General features: G+C 37.9%; 1 protein-coding gene across 2 annotated transcripts in view; it reads left to right on the top strand.

The window, feature by feature from the left end:
* The first annotated feature begins 682 nt into the window (after positions 1-682).
* The window catches only part of PNPLA8 (patatin like phospholipase domain containing 8), a 35,935-nt gene continuing 17,281 nt past the window's right edge, over positions 683-19,336 (top strand). The window contains exons 1-8 of one of the 2 annotated variants that reach the window (XM_053977387.1): positions 683-808; positions 1,836-3,048; positions 3,967-4,116; positions 5,336-5,487; positions 6,205-6,299; positions 9,720-9,891; positions 14,578-14,635; positions 16,808-17,002. In XM_053977387.1, the coding sequence (XP_053833362.1) occupies positions 1,927-3,048; positions 3,967-4,116; positions 5,336-5,487; positions 6,205-6,299; positions 9,720-9,891; positions 14,578-14,635; positions 16,808-17,002 (1,944 nt within the window). In that variant the 5' untranslated portion in view covers positions 683-808; positions 1,836-1,926. Of the gene's footprint in view, positions 920-1,835; positions 3,049-3,966; positions 4,117-5,335; positions 5,488-6,204; positions 6,300-9,719; positions 9,892-14,577; positions 14,636-16,807; positions 17,003-19,336 lie in introns of both variants that reach the window. The other variant, XM_053977386.1, reaches the window with a different exon arrangement.

The raw sequence follows: 19,336 nt of genomic DNA, 5'->3' as shown, positions 1-19,336 counted from the left end.
TTGGAGCAAGCCCAGCAGAGGGCCATGAAGCTGGTAAGGGAGCTGGAGCACCTCCCCTAAAAAGACAGACTGAGAAAGCGAGGGCTGCTCAGCATGGAGAAGGTTCTGTGGGGACCTCAAAGCTCCTTCCAGTACGTGAAAGGGACCGACATAGAAGCCAGAGAAGACAGAAACTATAATGACAGGACAGTGAGTAATGGACACAAATTGAAAGACGGGAAATTTAGGTTAGATATTAGGAAGACATTCTTTGCTGTGAGGGTGGAAAGGCACCAGAACAGGCTGCCCAGGGATGTGGATTCCCTGACCCTGGCAGTGCTAAAAGCGAGGCCGGATGGGGCTTTCAGCGGTCAGGTCTGCTCAGTCGGGCGCGAGCGTGGGCCCGGATAATGTTCCCCGCCCATTCCAAGCCCCGCCCCGGCGGCTCTGGGAGCGCTCACCGCGTGCCGCGCCGCACGTCGCCGCCCGCCCCGGCGCGCGCGCAGGCGCAGCAGCCCCGCTCCGGCCCTGACCTCGCGCTGCCCGGCCCCGCCCCGCCCCGCCCCGCGAGCCGTCTCGCGTCTCCCCCGTCCGCTACCCCCCCCCGCCACCCCCCAGCGTCGGCCCGTGGGGCGCTGGCGCGCGCCCCAGCTGTTTCCGGCGCGCGGGGCGGGCGCAGGCGCAGTGCCGCGCGCCGCGGGTGTTGCGGTGCCGGGCTCCGCCGGCTCCCGCCCGCTCCGCCGGGGCGGTACCGCTCGTGAGGGTGCGGCCCCTGCCTGGCGTTCGGCGGCCGGGGGAGAGGGGGGAGGCGGGAGCCACTGTCCAGCAGGTACCGCCTCCAGGACGGGCCGCGTCGCCACCGAGTCGTGGGGCAATATGAAGACGAGGGGAACACGATGAACGCGTGCCGGGCGCACGGGACTCGCTCGCGTAACGGGAGGTGGGCTGGGGACAGCGGGGCCTGGACTCGGTGCTTGTTTACGTCGCCATTCTCGGCAGCGTTTCGGGGAAATGGCGCAAGGCAGGAACAGCGGCCGCGCCTGCCCCCGGGGCAGGAGGCGCCCCCGTGCTTATATAGCCTGGCCCGGCCTGGGGCCCGCAGCCCGGCTGCGCGGCGGTCACCCGGCGGGACAGGCACGGCGTAGGCAGAGGAGACTGTAAGTAACGATGGCGCTGCCGGCGGGGTTCCACCTCTGCTGTCACTGTGAAGTCGGCCTGCGCCGGAGTTGGCCTGCGTGCCTGCCTGGCAGCCCTTCTCGGCATTTGTCACGGCCTGGAGAAGCCTGGGCTTGCTTTTTCGGCAAATAATGGATTTGCGCCTGTGATATCAGCACAACTCTGGTGTGCTGTGTAAAATGCTGCTCCACCAGTTGCACCTTTCTTTTCAGAGTAAGGATTATATCCTGCCCTTGGCTCTTATGATGAGCATGTTTCGTTGAACTTTGATCAAAGTATTGGTGTTGCTCCTCCCCTGTGAGGAATTCTGCTTATGGGTGGTAATATAATAACATTTGAAACGTTGTATCTGCACAAGATAATTTGCTGAAGAAACAGCAATCAATATTCAAAATGTCATTAAGTGCTTCTGAGAAGAGTTACTTATTGCTCAAGATGAGATTAAACTGTCTCACAGGGAGTACCGTGTTGAAATGTTGGGGTGAGCTACCTACCAAATGTCCTGAGCAGTAGATTTTCCCATGAGATTGTTTGATTTTATTTGAATGTTTATCTGTCTTTACCAAAAGGATACACAAGCTTCATGTGTTTTAAACAACTCTGTGATTTTAGTTTAACTTGTTTCTGGTTTGGGGTTTCCATTGTTGGTTTTCATTTTGTTTTGTTTTTTTCTTTTTCAGACAACACTACATTACAGGACTTGCTTATTGACATATATTTTTTGGAATGAAGTAGAAAGCAACATAGAAAAGGTGCAATTATTTATAAGTAATGACAGTTCATTTATCCTTGGATGCATATTTATTTTTTTTGATTAACCCAAAAAGTCTTTGGTGGAAGCAGAGAAACAAATACCTGTGTTTCTGTAGACCTAAAGCCTGCTGGAGGATAAATCATGCTGCACACCTGAGAGCTTTTCATACAAGTGAGCCGTGGTGTAAGTGGGCCAGAAGCAGAACATTTTGGTATAACAAGTACATTTATAGCCATGAGTTTTTATACTACAGAGTTTCCAAACTTTTAACTTCTTCTTCTAAAGGACTTACAAGGCTGAGCATTCGCATGTCACGAATTAAGAATACTATAGAATCCGTTTCAAAGGCAGTGTCTGGCACTCACAGTGAGCTGGTGTCACGGATAGCTCGATTAAAGTCCCACTCAGGTACTTTGGGTAAAGCAAATAAAAGTAGTGCAGATGCAAATAACATCAGCACAAATGTAGAAAATGATAAACAAGTTACAGATGTCAGAATTCAGGACGATTGCAACAGAGGCCCAGCTGCAAAGGAATCCACTTGTGCAAGTGAAAACTTGGAATCTGTGTCACTAAGTTCAAGTAGCACTTGTCAAGATACTCCAGAAGCTTCAGCATCTACTAAAAACCACCTTTTTCATATAAGCTACTTTTCTACAAATTTTGGAGAGACTTACAACTTCATAGCTGATCATATCAACTCTTACTTTAGTAATTCTGTTATGGAACAAGGAAGAAAAAGGAATGCTTTATTACAGGACTCTGAAAGTGAAGAGAGGAATAAGCTTGATTTATCAGCAAACACTGTAACAAAGGAAGAAAAGAGAGTGAATTCAGCAGGTACTTTAGCTCCTGAAGCAGAGATCTTGGGTACTGAAAAGACAAATACTGCTCTCCCAGTTTCCACTAAAAAAAGTATTGCAGACTTTCTTTCGTATCCCAGTAACAGCGTACAAGCTTTTGTCGACAGCTATATTGGTGGGTTGGTTCCAAAGTTAAGATCTGATGCAAAAGTTGTTTCATCAGAAAAGAGTAAACAGCAAGAACAAGAAGTGTCTGAGAAGAGTGATGAGGACAAAGCAAAAGAGGCCAAGACTGCTGAAGAGAGGGAAAAGCATCTGTCTCTTCAGAGAGAAAAGGCAAGTCTTTGTTTAGTGTTAATTTATTATTATTTCTATGTATATTTTGTACAAGTGTATATATATAGATGCTACACTAGTGTATATACCTATATTTAAGCATTGATACACATTTACTTACATAAATAAGTATATACCTGTGTGTATACTTACATACATATGTACACATACTTTTACTTACATATACATATTTGTACTTCCATATAAGTATATATGTGGTGTTCCTGCCCACAGCAAGGAGGTTGGAACTAGATGATCTTTAAAGCCTCTTCCAACCCAAACTGTTCTCTGATTCATTCTGTGCACTTTGATGAAAAAGTATATATATAAAACTATATAGATTTTATTTATATATATATATATATATATACACATACTATATGTAAACTTACAAATATATATATGTACTTAAAAGTAGGTATAGATACATCTGTGTTTAAGTATTAGATGTTTTATGCAGGTATAGATCTGTTTATGCAAGTTTATACATGAAGAGTGTCTGTGTATGTATATATCAATGCACACACCTGTGGGTGTGTATGCTGTAGGTACATATATTTAGTTCATATATGCATAGAGTCCATAATTACAGACAGATCTAGTTGTGCTATTTTTTGTGGTTATAGTAATTTTACAGTTCATGGTTTGTTAAGAGAGTTGCCCTGAAAATCCATCTGAATACATATTGACATGTTTGTTTGGTGTATTCTTGCTGTAACTTTATTTCATTTTCTGTTAAATAAAGAATCAAAAAGGTTTGTTGATGATTTAAGCAGTGCTTACTCGGAACCTGTAGGAGATCTCTGGTACAACATGCTGTTCATTGCTTCTGAGAAATCTTAAAATAACACATTGGAATTAGTCTTGACAAATTTTGCACATTTCTCAGAGTAGTTTTATATTGTCTGTCTTCTTTAGATCATTGCAAGAGTGAGTATTGATAACAGGACTCGAGCTTTAGTTCAAGCACTGCGGAGATCCTCTAATCCAAGAGTCTGCATCAACAGGGTTGAAGAACTGACCTATCATCTTCTAGAATTTCCAGAGAGCAGAGGAGTTGCAATTAAGGTGCAAATAATTTTTATGCTTATATAAAAAACAATCTGACAAATTATTGATATAGAACCACATAAAACCTCCCTTTGTGCTTTTGTGGACTAGTCATATTTCCTGTTTGCAAGGATTGCAGTTTGAGTGTCTCTTTTTATAACTTTTAGCTGGTTCAAGCAGATTCATATGCAAACTACTGGGAGTTTAGCTAAAGGCTCTTAAGATTGCAATGTTTAATTTAGAAGCATACGGCATGGTCATGTGGATAGGTAGTATAGCTTTTTCCAGTGGTAGATAAAGGTCGTACACTGTGTCCCCTGTGGCAGTTGACCAGATGGGAATGTGCTGTACAGTTTATCTGTAAATGCACAGTACTTTCTATGCTTGTTTACATACTTTCTTCGAAGAGAAGTGGCAAGAGAACCATCAAATAAGTTAACGTAATCTAGTCATACTTGTTTTCTTCCCTGCATTGACAGGGCAGGAGGTGGGTGGTAGGCTATTCTAGAAGTACTAGCTAAATCACAGCATTTGTCAACCTTGTGCCTTTTTCCACAAGATGTGACAAACTTGTGACACAGATTGTAGAATTTCTGGAAAAAGTAGCCTTTGGGAATGGGGTGCAGGCCAGATGAATCATCTGGGCAAGGTACAGGTGAGGCATTCACATAAATATATGTGAATTACTTTATTATGAAAGTGTGTATTTACTACTCCCATTTTTATTGTAATGCTGTGTATCTTTGTGGTAGTGTCCATTTAAAAAAATAATTTGTGTGGGAAAGCATTTAAAATTTTGTTTTGGTATTACATACTTAGAAGGCATTTCTTGTTTTGAAGCAGTGCTGTACTTAGTAAGCAAATCTGGGTTTTTGCCTGTACTTGGTGTGCTTCATACTCAAGTAGTATCACACTTGGCTGATGTGGTACTAAGTCAATAAAACGAAACTGGTAAATGTAGCTTTCCTAGCTATTAAAAATATTTACATATCATCTTGATTATTTAATTCTGATAGGCAGTTACTATAGCAATGAGGTGTGTACAGCATAATATTGACATTCTTTCTTTCCCTTGTTAGAGAAAGACGTGGGTTAAATATAGATTTGAAGACATTTTTTTTCCAAGTTTAACTAATATATTACTTCTGTACTTTAATGCCATGCTAGTAAATTTAGGAGTGGATTCTTTTGGTTTAAACATATAGTTAGAATGAAATATCCTTGTATTTATCAATAGGAAAAATTAATCCCATGCCTGTTGCGACTGAGACAGGCTAATGATGAAAGTCTTCAGGCTGCTGTTAGAGAAACTTTAGCTCTGATTGGCTATACAGACCCTGTGAAAGGCTGGGGAATTCGAGTCCTCACCATTGATGGAGGAGGAACAAGGTAAAACTTCTGGGGTTTTACATACTTGTAACTTTTTCATACTGCAACATGAAGTAAAATTTCAGTCTCTCTTTGATAGATAAATGCCCAGAGAGGCAATTAATGAGTTACATTTCTGTCACATTTGACTATCTGAGGGATGGGTATTGTTTTTCTATGCATTTCTGCTTGAATGGTGTTTGTTTGGGTGCTCATTTTGCCATACACAGTTATCTCGCTCTATCCCAACAGAGTTCACACTGCTGCACACCAGGTACTGTTTCTTGATAGAGAAACACAAATCTGATGGTCTCTAATTCATCTCTCCCATTATTTCAGGTACATTGAATTGAGGCCAAGCAGACTGGAAAATACTATGCCCCAGGGGGTATAGCCTTGTCAAGACCAAAATTTAAGAGTTTTGTAGTGGGAAAGCAACTAAAATCTATCCTTAGTCTACATCCACAGAAGTTGATCACCCCCAGGACTTTGCTATAAAACAATATGGCTGTGGCTGTTGAATACTATGTTTGGTATGCCTGAGTATGTCATTCAAATTTAGTATTCATCATTTTATTTTAACTCTGTTCTGCTGCTCTTTTATTTCCTGAAATATTCAAGATTCTTACTGTTGCAGTTATTATAATTCGTTATAATGAACCAAAGGTGATTGAAAAGTGGTTAAAGCTATGTAAGATAAGACTGCCATTGTATGTGAAGGGGAATTTTGTGTTTCAGGGGTTTAGTTGCACTTCAGACTCTACGGAAACTAGAAGAATTAACTGGAAAGCCGGTTCATCAGCTTTTTGACTACATCTGTGGCGTAAGCACAGGTAATTATTAAGCCACAAGTTGGAGTTTTGCTATCAATGTAGTAAAAGAACGTCTGAGAATAAATATAGATTTTGCAGTTTCTGACTTAGAGTGTAAGCTGGAAAAGTACAGTTGTGATTTCTAGAGTCTTTGCTTCTGAATAAGAACTTTGGGCAGTTCATGACGAACTTTTGGCTTTAAACTGATTTGTCACTTTATCATTTTATGTGAAATCTTCAATTTGCTCATAGAAACAATTATCTTTGGTATTCATAGAGCTTTACAGACTACTAAGGTAATATCCCTCAGGAACTGAGGCTGAGTCAGGTGTGTTTCCTTCATTAACTGCAGTGTTTCATCTTTATTAATTACCTGCCAGAAGGACAGAATGTGCATGTAGCAAGATCTTGAATGATCTAAATTAGAGGAAGTGGTCAATGCTGTGGTGCCCTCTCTTCATATTGGTCTGTACAGGCTGGAGAAATGGCTTAGCAAGTTCAGTAAAGCCAAATACAAAGCCCTCTGTCTGAGGTGGGCTGATGGCCTAGAAACCAGCTTTGCAGAAAAGGACCTGGTCTTGTTTGAAATAAGTTGGTCATGAATCATCACTGTATTCTAGAGCAAAGAAAGCTGACCACATTGGCTTGCATGGACAAGAACTGACCCAAGAATTGAAGCGTCTCTGTTTGGCCACAAATGTCTTGTTGTGGGCTCCTCTATAGACTCTTAATCTTTTGGGTGTCTTTTTGTACTGGGTCAGTCTAGCAGAGAGCCAGGGGGCTGGAGCTCATGACATGTAAAGGAGAGAGTGCAAAACCTGGGTTTATTTGGCCTTGAGAAGGCTAAGAGTAGGTCTTTACTCTGGTTCAGCTAATGGGAAAATAAAGAGAAGATGGATCTAGAATAATTTTTAAGGTGTACAGTGGTAGGAGAAAAGCCAGCAGACAAGCAGGAGTATGGGAAGTTATAATTAGGTACAGGATCGTGTTTTTCTTGCAGGGGTGGTCAGACGCTGGAAGTTGTTGCCTGTTCAGGCTTTGTAATCTCTGTCCATGGAGATACTCAAAATTTTGCTGAACAAGTCCTTAGTAACCTATTCTAATTATACCTGTTGGAGCAGGAGGTTGGACTAGATGATGTCTACAGGTCCCACCCAGACTTATTTACACTTGTGACTTAGTGATAAGTTACTTCTCCCTAGAAAGCAGGAAACTCCAAAGCATGTTTCTATTTTAAAGACAGTAATCTCCTTCTGAAATTGCTAGACCAGTAGCAGCACAAGTATGTTTTCTAACATAGGAGGCATACTGTAGTTTACTAGCTCAGTTTCCTTTAGAAACCCACATTCAAATTTTTTGTCATACTTATATTTGATCAGAAATTAATATTAAACACAGATCACCCTGAGTAGATGAAGTGTGTTTGAAGAGATTTGCTTAATTGACTCAAAATAGTGGAGGAGAGTGTTTAGGTCTCCTAGACAGAATTTGTTTACAGTCACCATATAGTTCCCTGCTTTACATTTTTAATAGTCTTCCAAATAAATCCTTCATTAGTTAGCAGTAAGTGGTTGTTTCTTTGGAAGATGGTTTCCATACAAATTACTTTCCAGTGTTGTCTTCAATGAATAAAGGTGTTTTACCTTAGATAGAGAGGCCTCGTGTTCTTAATTTACTCCCACTACTGTGACTAGAACTTTGTTTTTAATTCTTCCTCAAATTTTGGGATTTATGACTACTAGTAAGTACATAGTATATTCTTTTAAATTTTGTTTACACAATTAAGCTTTTGTCTGCGATTGTCCAGTTTGCAATAATAAATGAAAAAACATGGCTGGGTGAGGCTATTCATGTCTGCCAGCACTGCTGGCAGTTCTCTTTGTATTGACAGTACATATGCCAAAAGTCTTGCAGTTGAATGAACTGTGCTTTACAAGAGTGATGGATTAAATGATTGGCAGGATGCCTCTTGTGCACTGCACTTCTCTTTTCTGCTGCAGTTTTTGTATTTCTTATTATTGTTCGAGCTGTTTTACCTTTGAAGTTTGGAAATGCCCTTGCTGTGAATTCAGCATCACTTTGTAGTTATCTTCCCCATGCTTCTCTTCATTGGGGGTCAGAGGGTGTAAATGCAGGCAGTCACAGAGAAAGGTCATTGCAGTGATGCTGTAATAGGCTCTGCATACTTTGAATCTGCTCACCAAAATGGCAAATGTATGATACCGGTAGAACTGGTGCTGGAGAGTTTAGAGGAAGAGAATGTGGCAGAGGATTTGCATGACTCAGGAAAATGGTGTGTCTCTGCTGCTAGGTGTTAGGTCTGCCTTGAATACGGGCATCTGGTGATTCGGCAATTGAGATAGTTTCTCTTGATGAAACTTTGTGTCAAGTATGGTTGAAACTTTGTGTCAAGTAGGCCCAGGTTGTCTTAAGCATGTGTGCCACCTTTTAAGAAACTGAGACCGTCAATCCTCTAATGCTCAGCTATCACAGTTGGTGGGCACTGCAAGAGTGAAAAAGGGCTTGGAAGTCATGTTTCTTTTAAAGCCATCTGTAACTTCTGCATGTATTTCTTTCTGCACATGTATTTTTATTCTATTTCAAAAGTTGGCACCTTTTAAAATTAACTTTATTCAAGCCTATGGCATTTATTTCCAGATTGAAAAAATCATGTGTCCTCATTATTCCTAATGACTAATTACATGTTCTCACATGTTTTTATTGTTTATTTGTTATTTTATTATTATAATGATTAATTACATGTTCTTCTCATGTATGGCACAACTAGATTTAAAGGTTTTGTGTGTCCCTTTTGATTTAATATAGCTGAGAATTATAGTAATGCATTAATTGTATTTTTCCACAGTCCTTTTAATGGTATTTAGCAGCAATGTTTTTTGAGTGCTGTTATTTTGTTCCTGCAAGGGTAGGTCATAATTTTTGTTAGGCACACACTAGATGGCAGTATGTCTGAAAAGAATTAAAAATGGTTGCAACCAAATGTAATCCAAACTACTGGAATCTCCTTTATTTTTGCAAAATTTTCCTAGAATGTTTGTCTACTGACTCAAGAGTTTGCTCCTAATAAATTTTTAGTACCACAGCATAGATTTCTCTTACTCATTTCTCTTTCCAGGTAAAGTAGTGGATTTCATTTGCTTTCTGCCATATGCTTATTGTAATCTGCAAAAAGAAATAAAACAATGTTTTAACTTCTCATATTTGTGTTTTTGAAAATAGACTTTTTCTATCTTGAATATGTTTTTTAAAACATGGTTTGTGATCTCTGAGCAGGAATTTAGTGAAATAAATGTCAGTTGGTCTTGCTGTTCCAAGATAGATATTCTGTTAACCTATGAACTACATTAACTGGTAATCCATCTTTGTAATCTTATTCCAGGATACGTTTTTGTAATATTGCAAAATATTTGTTTTTTTCAGGAGCTATACTAGCTTTTATGTTGGGATTGTTCCATATCCCCCTGGATGATTGTGAAGAACTGTACCATAAGTTAGGATCAGATGTTTTTAAGCAGAATGTCATTGTTGGAACAGTCAAAATGGGCTGGAACCACGCCTTTTATGACAGTGATATATGGGAAAAAATGCTCAAGTAAGTAAAAGATGATTCGATTAAAAATAATTGTGCAATGACTGAGTGCATTTGGTTTTGTTATTGTTTCACTGGTGTGCAGATTCTTAAAAAACTAGAAGGGATTAACGTATACTCTCATTCTTTTGAAATAGCTATTTTTGTATTTACCAAGATGCTGGAAGCTTTTAATGTAATGATTTACGTTTCTGGGGAATAAAGTAAGCTTTACTGCACTGATTTCTGATTATATTCCTGTATGCTTGCCAGCTCTGCTTGATCTGACTACAAATTTTACTAACCACCTGCTGTGCCCTTTTTAGTAAAGGAGATTGGCAAGAAGTGAAATAATGTGCTGTAGTAGGGATTTCTGATGTTAGCTGCTATATTGGAGGGCTTTGTCCATTGCCACTTTCTTTGAAAGGGAAATGAGCTGTAAGGGTTGCAGTGAAAAATTATCTGCAGTGCCAGAGTTGCCTGTGAAGTGTATCCACTTACATTGATGGCTGCTCAGGAAAAGCCACTAGAAAGAGTTATTATATTACAGGTTTTATTTCTTAGTTTTATCAATCTGTATTTGTATTGATAGTTCAATTGTTTATAATTTTTAGCAAACTAATGTCATAGCTTCCAAACCAGCATAAGCTGGCCCTGCCACTGAGATAACTGAACAATCTTTTCTGAGAGAAAATGTAAAAGGGTAAAAGGTTCCTTCTGATAAGTAATAACAAGTTCCTTTGGGAATATGATTACTGTGTTTTATGGGATTAAAAGAATTTTTATGACATAATAGTGGGACTTACCAGTAGTGTCTGAATTTTAAGCATCTTACTTCTTTGATGAAGTGGAGAGAGAAGCTTCTAAGCACTTCTCTGTGCCCTTGCATATTTTTAGAAATAAATACATTTATCAAATTAATATCATGAGCTTTTCTTCTCAGGTATCTGAAGGTCTTTTTTAGAAATTAGATTTTTTTCTGTCTTCCATTATTTCATTTCCCACCCAATTAAATGAAGTCTTGTGAAAATCACAATAACCTGATGTGAAAGTATTTTACATGCCTTTAATTAAAATACTGCTGGTTTTCTGCAGCTAGATGTAGCACATGAGGGAGGTAAAGAACTCTACTCCTATGCAATAGACAAAAGCAGACAATTAATACATTATCCCTAGAGTAAATTAAAAATTAAATGTGCTGATCAACAAATGACTTCTTGGTCACCTGCAATGTTGAAGAGAGATGCTATGCCTGCACAACATTTTGTTGAAGGGATTCTTAGAGGCTTCCCAGGGGTGTGGGGGCCTGGAGCTAGGAAGGGAATTGCAAGGTTATATAATACCTCTTTACATCAATATTGAAGGTCAGGTCTAACATTGTTATAGCATGGGGAAACTGCTGTATGCTTTGTTTTGAATTCAAAAGCATTTCTTGTGCTGTGTGTGTTTTTGTAGTTTAAATGTTAACTTGTCAGCCTTGCTTGAAATAGAGACAATCCATTGACATGTTACAGACATGTAATACGTGTTTAATCCTTCCACCATATCGGTGGTGGTATTTTCTGTCAGAAGGTGTTCTTGCTGGAAATAATTAAGTTGATGTTTCATCAGACTAATGTTCCATGCATTCATGGGGTATATTATAAATTGCATTTCAGAAAATGACAACTAATTTTGGTTAACTGACATTTCATTCAGAGTACTTTAGGGAATTGGTTTCATATGTTCTATGTATGTCTGTTTTAACTCTTCTTATGTATTTCTTGAGTTGCAATTTGGGGACTGGTTTTAATAATTTACGTTATGCAGAAGATTTTACTTACAACATACCAGTGTATGTAATGCTATATTGAATTGCATTTGTAAGAACCTGGCTTATAGTTCCAATTTCTTTGTTTTCTTTTGACTGTTGTTGACATATACAATTTTCTTCTTGCATGCTGTCTTAAGAAACTACTGGAGAAATTTGGTGAGCAGCTAGGGGTTTTCACAAGCTAAAATCTCATATTGGGAATTTATAGTCTTGAGAAGCAATCGGTCACTGTATGAAGCATAGGATAAAAATCATGTGTTCTCTTTTGATAGGAAAATGGATAATATATATGTTTGGGAATACAAGCAATAATACTTCAGTATTTGTTTTGCATAGTGAAATATAAATTGATACTGCTCTCTAGTCACTAGATGAGTAACACATTCCATACCAGCAAATGGTATAAAAGTCTGTGGTACTACAGTTGCTGTTGGAAGAGGGTGGAAGTTACAATTTTGCCTTTTGCATTGAGTGCTCTTTCTCTAGAATATTTGCATCACTGCTGTAGCCCATTGAAATGTTTCTTCTGGCATATGGTTGACAATATGTTCTTCATAGCATTGTTGAAATAAGTGTTGCAATATTAGTGACTTGAAGCAATGAAAGAGCAATGTTTGTGAAAGAGACTCGTTGTTTAAGTAGGTCATATCTAGAGGACATAGGTCACGGAGACAGAGACAGGCAAAGTAGATAAATGGAAAAATAGGATGGCAAAATAACCAATGAGTAGAAAACTGTAAAATGCTTACAGGATTTAAAGTAACTTTAATATGAAAAGTGATTTGGGTTGTCAAACGCAGTTTAATGAAACATTTGTATGCTTGTGGTCAGACAAGATGATTCAGTATTTGACAGTTGGGACTGAAAATACATAAAATACTATAATGCCATCGTATTAATTTACAATACAGTTTCATTTAAAATATTATTTGCAGTCTTGGTTTCCCCATTTTAGGGAATATTTCTGTTACAAGATTGGGGAAAAAGTAATCAGTGGCCCAAAGACAACACACATTAAGAGTCTTTATCATTAACAAAAGCAAATGAGTTAAAAGTGGTAATTTAAGATAGTAAGGCATCTTGAGAATTACCAGTTTCTTCTTTTCTTTGATAACAGAGGACTATTCAATAAAATTAGAAGGCTTTATTTTTTAACACAATATGTGAATAAACTGTGGAATTACTTCTGCTGTGACTTCATAAAAGAAAATTAAACAGTGAGAAAAATACATTTATTTAATATGTAATTACAGTATTAATGGTAGCAACAGAACTAAATGAAATGTGGAGGTGATACTAAACTTTTCACCTTAGACTGTAATGTCTGAAGTTGCACAGTAGTTGAAAGGATTTCTTGTACCTACTCTGGAGTATCAGTTTCTGGCCTTCATGAAAAACAGGATGTGATGAGATAGTTACTCAGTTTGATGGTTCCTATAATTAAGCAGAGGATATTGCTTATGCATTTTTTTAATCTGTACATTTGGGGTTTGGGAAAAAATACCTAATACAGACATTTCAGAAGTAGATGAAAGTGATGCAAATCAGTAGATGTCTTTGATAGCTCACCTCTGTCAGTCTCATTTCTTTTATTCCTACTTCATGGTTCTGTGTGCCTTCATCTCCTTCTGTAATCAGTTAATGAGTGCAGATGTCACTCTTCCCCTTTTGGTTGGTGATTCTGAGACTAGAATCAAAGCAAAAATAAAAACAAAACAGTTATACGGGTACAAGAATTGTGTCAGCAGGAGTTTTCCATCATAGGACTGGAACCTGTCTCCCTTCCTCCCTATCAAGGACATCTATGCAGCCATCCTTCAAGCACAAATATCCACTAGAAGAGCAGCAAATTGTCGTAATTGCACATACAGTCTACTGTCTGCATGGAGTACTGCTTCTGTGGTAGCCATTAAAGCTTCTTTTGTCTTCTGACCTGAGTAGGTCGATAAAGATGTTGTTTTTAACAGTGGAAGTGCTACTCCCTCCTGTCATGGATGTAAGCTGTAGATGGATGATCTTATAATAGCAGCACATGGAATATCTCTTCTTTAAAAGTGTGGCAGTATGGGAAACCATCATTGCAGAATAAGGCAGATGCACCACCAGTGGGTGGGCTGTGTTCTAGGGGAGGAAGAAAGTATGCTGATTTAAAGGAAAGCCTATTTGGAATCATTATCGCTGACCACCCACTCTCTAGGAGTTTTATACCTTTATTGTAAGCAAACCAAAGTTGAAGTAGATGCTGAGGTGAGATTACTAGCTAGTATGGTAGTTTGCTCCAGTCTCCTCTACTGTGCAGAAGAGCTATCTTGTTAACAATGGGAATACTGACCCTGATATGATGAGAAACTACGATGCTGACCATTAGTGTGATTTATGAAAATGTATTCATGTGAAAAAATACTACCTTAGAAAGGAATGGTAAATACATATTGAATTACTGTTATGGAAGACTACATGTAGATGTTTTAAGTTTCTTCTAAATCATTTTGAATGCCATCTTCCTCTCTGTAACTTTTATTTCTGTAACTACAAAAAAGTGATTTTTAATTACTGTAGAACCACTTAATAAGGATGTTGGCTTTTTGATTCCTAAATGTGGCAAAGTATTTTATTTAATTATGTAGTTGAGTAATTGTAATGATTTGTGGTTAAGTATGTGAGCTGAGTAATTTGAATCAAGACCTCTTCAGTCACTCTTCAGACTTATTTCCAACAGACTAGAAGGCTTGAAGTGTTGGTCCATTGAAGTCAATTGTATAAATCTGATTGTTAAAGTGAAATACAAACATTGCTTCTTTTAAATGCAAAGGTCTCAGAAATAAGGATGATAAAAATGTATGTCATGTTCATGGTAAACTGATGGAGCATTTTCAATTTTTTACGCTTTTTTGTAGAGAAAAAATGGGCTCAAATCTTATGATTGAAACTGCAAGAAAGTCCAAATGTCCAAAGGTAAGTACAGTTTTCTAAGATAAATACTAATTGTATATTTCACAAATACCCTTAAGAGTTCTGAGTAAATTCTATACCTAGAAGAACATTGGATAGACAGCATGAATGTTGAAGTGCTTTTCAGACTTCTATATGTGATAACCCATGCTTTTAAAGAATAAAAATTAATTAGATTCTTAAATTTTGGCAGCAATTTCTGATATTTTTATTACTTTGAGTTGTAACATATTTCAGAGATGTTAAAAAACCTGTAAGCATAGAAATACTGGGTCAACATTGTGGGGTTGTGCTAAGATTGTTTTTTTCATGTAAGAATTCTAGTGTCTGGAGATTCTGTCATGTAGCTGTGATCTGTGTTCCTGTGTTGCAAGAGGACAGGGTTTCTTCTCACTTTGTTTGGAGTACCTGGTTTTTTCCATTCACATTCTTGGGCCCCAAGATCTCTTCTCTTCCTGTATGATAGAAAAGGCACTAAGTCATAGGAAGGGTGTTACATAGAGCAGCTTGAGAGTGAAAGATGAGAAAGCATGGGTATTTTATTTTTGGTGAAGGATAGGGTGTGAAGAAAGAAGAGAAATATAATAGGTTATATTTCAGAACAATCTGTAATTAACAGGTGTTTTGGTGTCATAGCACTATATTCAATGCTTTACTGTTAAATGGAAGATATTCACATTTTTCTAAACATAGAAACGTGTGCCTTACTGACTGCGTTCCTAGTCCGTGTCTAAAACAAGGACATGAAAAGGCTGGTGTGGTATGTTGCTTTCTGAGAGAGAAGCTATCCTATGTTGACTTGAAAGTTATCTTTGAACTGGGATCTTTGGCTTCCTTCCATGTTCTTCAGTAATAAAATGTGAATATAAATAGAGCTGAAACTAGCTGTTCCCACTAATCTCTTTATAGTGCTGTCAGTGGTGGCACTCTTTACAAGGCACAGCAAAATCAAAATAAAGCGCACAGTTCCGTGCTCTGCTGCTGCTAAATTCATGACAAGATGGGTTTTTCCAGAAGGTGCTGAGCACTTTGCGGCTTAGACTGCATCATGGAGTGTATATGGATATTGCCAGAAATGAAAGCATCCTTTTAATAAGTTTTCTATTTCATTTTCTGAAGTTATTTTTCTTACTGATTCTGGTAGTGCTTAGAACTATACCCTCCTTTTGAGAGAAACAGGAAACTTCCTCCATCAAATGATGGAGTGTGAATCAGGCAGTTCTGCTTTTGCATTGTAATGTAGAAGTTACACTTTTGTTTTCTATAAGGATGAATTTACAGTGAGTAAAATTATTTAAATTAAATATCTGAAGAGTGAAAATGCATACAGTGATATAACAGCATCAGCTGTGCTGTTGAGTAATGTTTCACGAAAACACCCTACTCTGTAAAACAGTAAACAAGATAGAATTGAGCACTCACTTGGCTGCTGAAGAGTGTTGTTCTGGCAGTGCCAGCCAGGCTGGCTGCATCACCTCTAAAGGTCTTACACATTTTAACACTCGCCCGTAATTACATGTACTTCCTCCTTGTGATTAGATCTGTAAGATACATTCTTTCTGTTGTCATAGTTGGGTTTTTTTAATGGAAATACCATTTTGGCTTTTCATTTAGATGAACATATGTGATTTCTGTTACTGGCATCTCAGTATCCTTACAAAAAAAGCCTTGAAAGATTTATGTTTGGTTCTTGTGCAGGAGGGATTCTTACTACAATTCTTCAACTCTGGTTGCAATATTAAGTAATCATTTTCTTGGGGAAAGAAATTGACAGCTCTGACATTCATATTTAATGGCATTGTTGTATTGCTGGTTACAGACTCCTGAGAATGAAATACTATTTCAAAAGTAAAAGTATTTAAAAATCATATAGTTGACACCAGAATTTTGTTTAAATAGCATAGATATTTGTACAAACAGAATAGCCAGTGGAAACAATTAATTGCAGGTTAAAAACAGCATTTTCTTTAGGGATTTGGGTCTCTTGTTTCTGTTTTACTTTCACTTTTTAAAATTTAGGTAAACATTATAAAAATATAAATAAATAATAAACCTAGTAAGATTCCAGAGGTGCATTAATGTATACTTTGAATTTCATATGGTGGGAAGCTTTCCTTCTCATATTATGGTTATTGTCATCATATATAACTAATTCTTTTCCTCCTCATTTACTAGGTAGCTGCAGTAAGCACCATTGTAAACAGAGGAACACCACTGAAAGCATTTGTGTTTAGAAACTACAACCACTTTCCTGGCGTTAAGTCCCATTATATTGGAGGCTGTCAGTATAAGCTGTGGCAAGCAATTAGAGCATCATCTGCTGCACCAGGTTACTTCCAGGAATATGTTTTGGGCAGTGATCTTCATCAGGTAAGTTGAAATCTTCTCCTTGAGTAAATATTTTCCAGTTTTACACCTGAGAAAAAACATGGTCTGAATCTCTGAATCAAAGCTAAGCAAATGAGTTGGTAGCACAAAGGAAATCTAGGACAGATGGGGTAAGAAATGATATTTTTATCTTCTATAGCACTTACAGAACTAGAAAGGCTTAAAAATCTTAGTCTTCTCAATACAAACCTAAGCTCTTCTGCTATTGCTTTCTTCTCTGCTTGGGAGGAAACCTTCTATGAGTTGTAAATTGCCTCTGACTTCCGCCTTGCAACTGGTATTTCACTGAGCATTATTTCATTAAATAGGTGGTGTAACTTAAAAATCTTACAATATTGTAAAATGTGAAAAAAATATACACTTCAGCATTCTTTTTATTAGTGCACAAATTCAGTTTATGGTCTACTTTTTAATTATTTCCATTGGTAGCTTATTCAGCTTTACCCTGGTTCTGAGCTAGTAGGAAGAGTAAGAGATGCCACTGATAAGTAAGATTAAACTCAGAGGACAACTGCAAAAGAAATTCCCTTGAGAATAAAGCAGTGTCTCCTATCATCACTGCATGCTATTTTATTATATTACAGCCTCTCTTAGTGACCCTGATAAGTCAAGAACAAAGCAAATTAATTTCTTTAGTAGTTTTTTAACCATGGGATTTTAGTCCTCCAGTGCCCCTGTATTATTCTGCAGTTCTTCAGGTTTTCAAAGAATACTTCTTGCAATGCATACTAATTTAAAACTATTAGTATTTATTTTAATAAATACCTGATGCAGATCTGTGGCAGAAAAGACTACAAAGGGTGACTTGAACCAGAGACCTTCAATAAGAGAGCACGGGATTTACACTTAAGTTTAATGGAAGCATCTGTTGCATTTCTGTTGTATTAATTCATATGATGGCATATTAGCCTCAAATGCTGGAAAACAAGTAGCATATTTTGAATAATAACATGTACCTGGATCACATACAGAATTTCTGATGGTGTCCATTGGAAGACTATGTAATATCTTTAGCATTGTAATGTGCTTGAGTAGTACTGAAATTTAAAGGCTAACAGATAAATGAGTATAAGATGAAGTAGAGAAGAATTCTTTACATTAAGAGGTGTCAAAAAACCTATGGGTACAAGGAAGCAAGCGGCTAGAATTTCATCTTAATAAAGACAGCGTATTTCCATATTTTGATTCAACATAAGGTGAGGAAAAAATTCAGCTGTCTAAAAGCTACATAGAAATTTAGGGGTGAAGGGGAAGGGCTCCCATGGAGACTCAGATTCAAGAGATTCTGAAATTTCTTTCATTTTATTGTTTCCCTTTTTTGTTTAGGACACTCTTCCTCCCTCCCTCCCTTCCTTCCTTACCTGACTGCCCCCCACAACCTTCCTGGTATGGTGCATCTTGTTGTCCTTAAAACATTTTAATCAACTACCATCTGAAATAAGCAAATAAATTTTGACGGGTTTTTAAACCTAAAAGTGGAGTAACATATCAGATTCCAAGCCAAAGCATTGCTTGAAATCCTGAAATGTGTTCATCTTCCATCTGGACAAGCAAAACTGGGAAAGGAGCTGCTTTAGCCTTGGGAGCTGTTCCAAGCTGCTCCTTAACTGATTGGATAGGTTAGTGTTAATCTATGTCAAGAAGTTTTCTTTCTCTTCTCACCTTTCCACCCCTTCTTTCCTTGAATTGAAAGTACTTGTAAATTGATCCATGCTTTTACATGAAAGATAGCTGAATAAACAACATGATTTTATAACTTCTACGCAGTGCTTTACACAATTCTTTGTCTTAACATAGTTTCTGAATTGCCAGACTTGTGTGAAATGCAGTAAGGCTGGTACTTATTTCATCTGTGTTCCTTTTAAGTCCAGTTTACCAGACTAGGGAATGTATAATTAGTGTTAATAGAGATCAGATTCAGTATTTTCAGACACACAGGACTGGAATGAAGTCTACTTTATTTTTTTCCTTACTCCAGAGTCTTTGGACAAAGCCCTTCCATCTGATCTTACAAACCCTGTTTCCCGAGTTCAGCATTTTTCTCTATTTGATGTATTATAATTATTAGAAAGCAAGGGCTTAGGATGTAATTCACCTTTGTCAGCCATAAAGAACTAAATATGTTGTCAGTACTGAAGCAGTTTATTGTAGTAGAACTAGATGCTAAATTTTTGGATTCAAACTTTTTCATATAATCTGAAAAATTTCTTCTCCCCAGCCAGGAATGTTTAAACATTTAAATTCTTACAGAAACAACCTTTCATGTCTGACATTCTTTTCTTTCCCCGATTACATTTTTCTTACCACATCTCTATT

Source organism: Vidua macroura, chromosome 5 (genome assembly GCF_024509145.1).
Source record: "Vidua macroura isolate BioBank_ID:100142 chromosome 5, ASM2450914v1, whole genome shotgun sequence".
Lineage (NCBI taxonomy): Eukaryota > Metazoa > Chordata > Aves > Passeriformes > Viduidae > Vidua > Vidua macroura.
The sequence above is the reverse complement of the archived record's forward strand: the minus strand, read 5'-3'. Positions and strand labels throughout refer to the sequence as shown.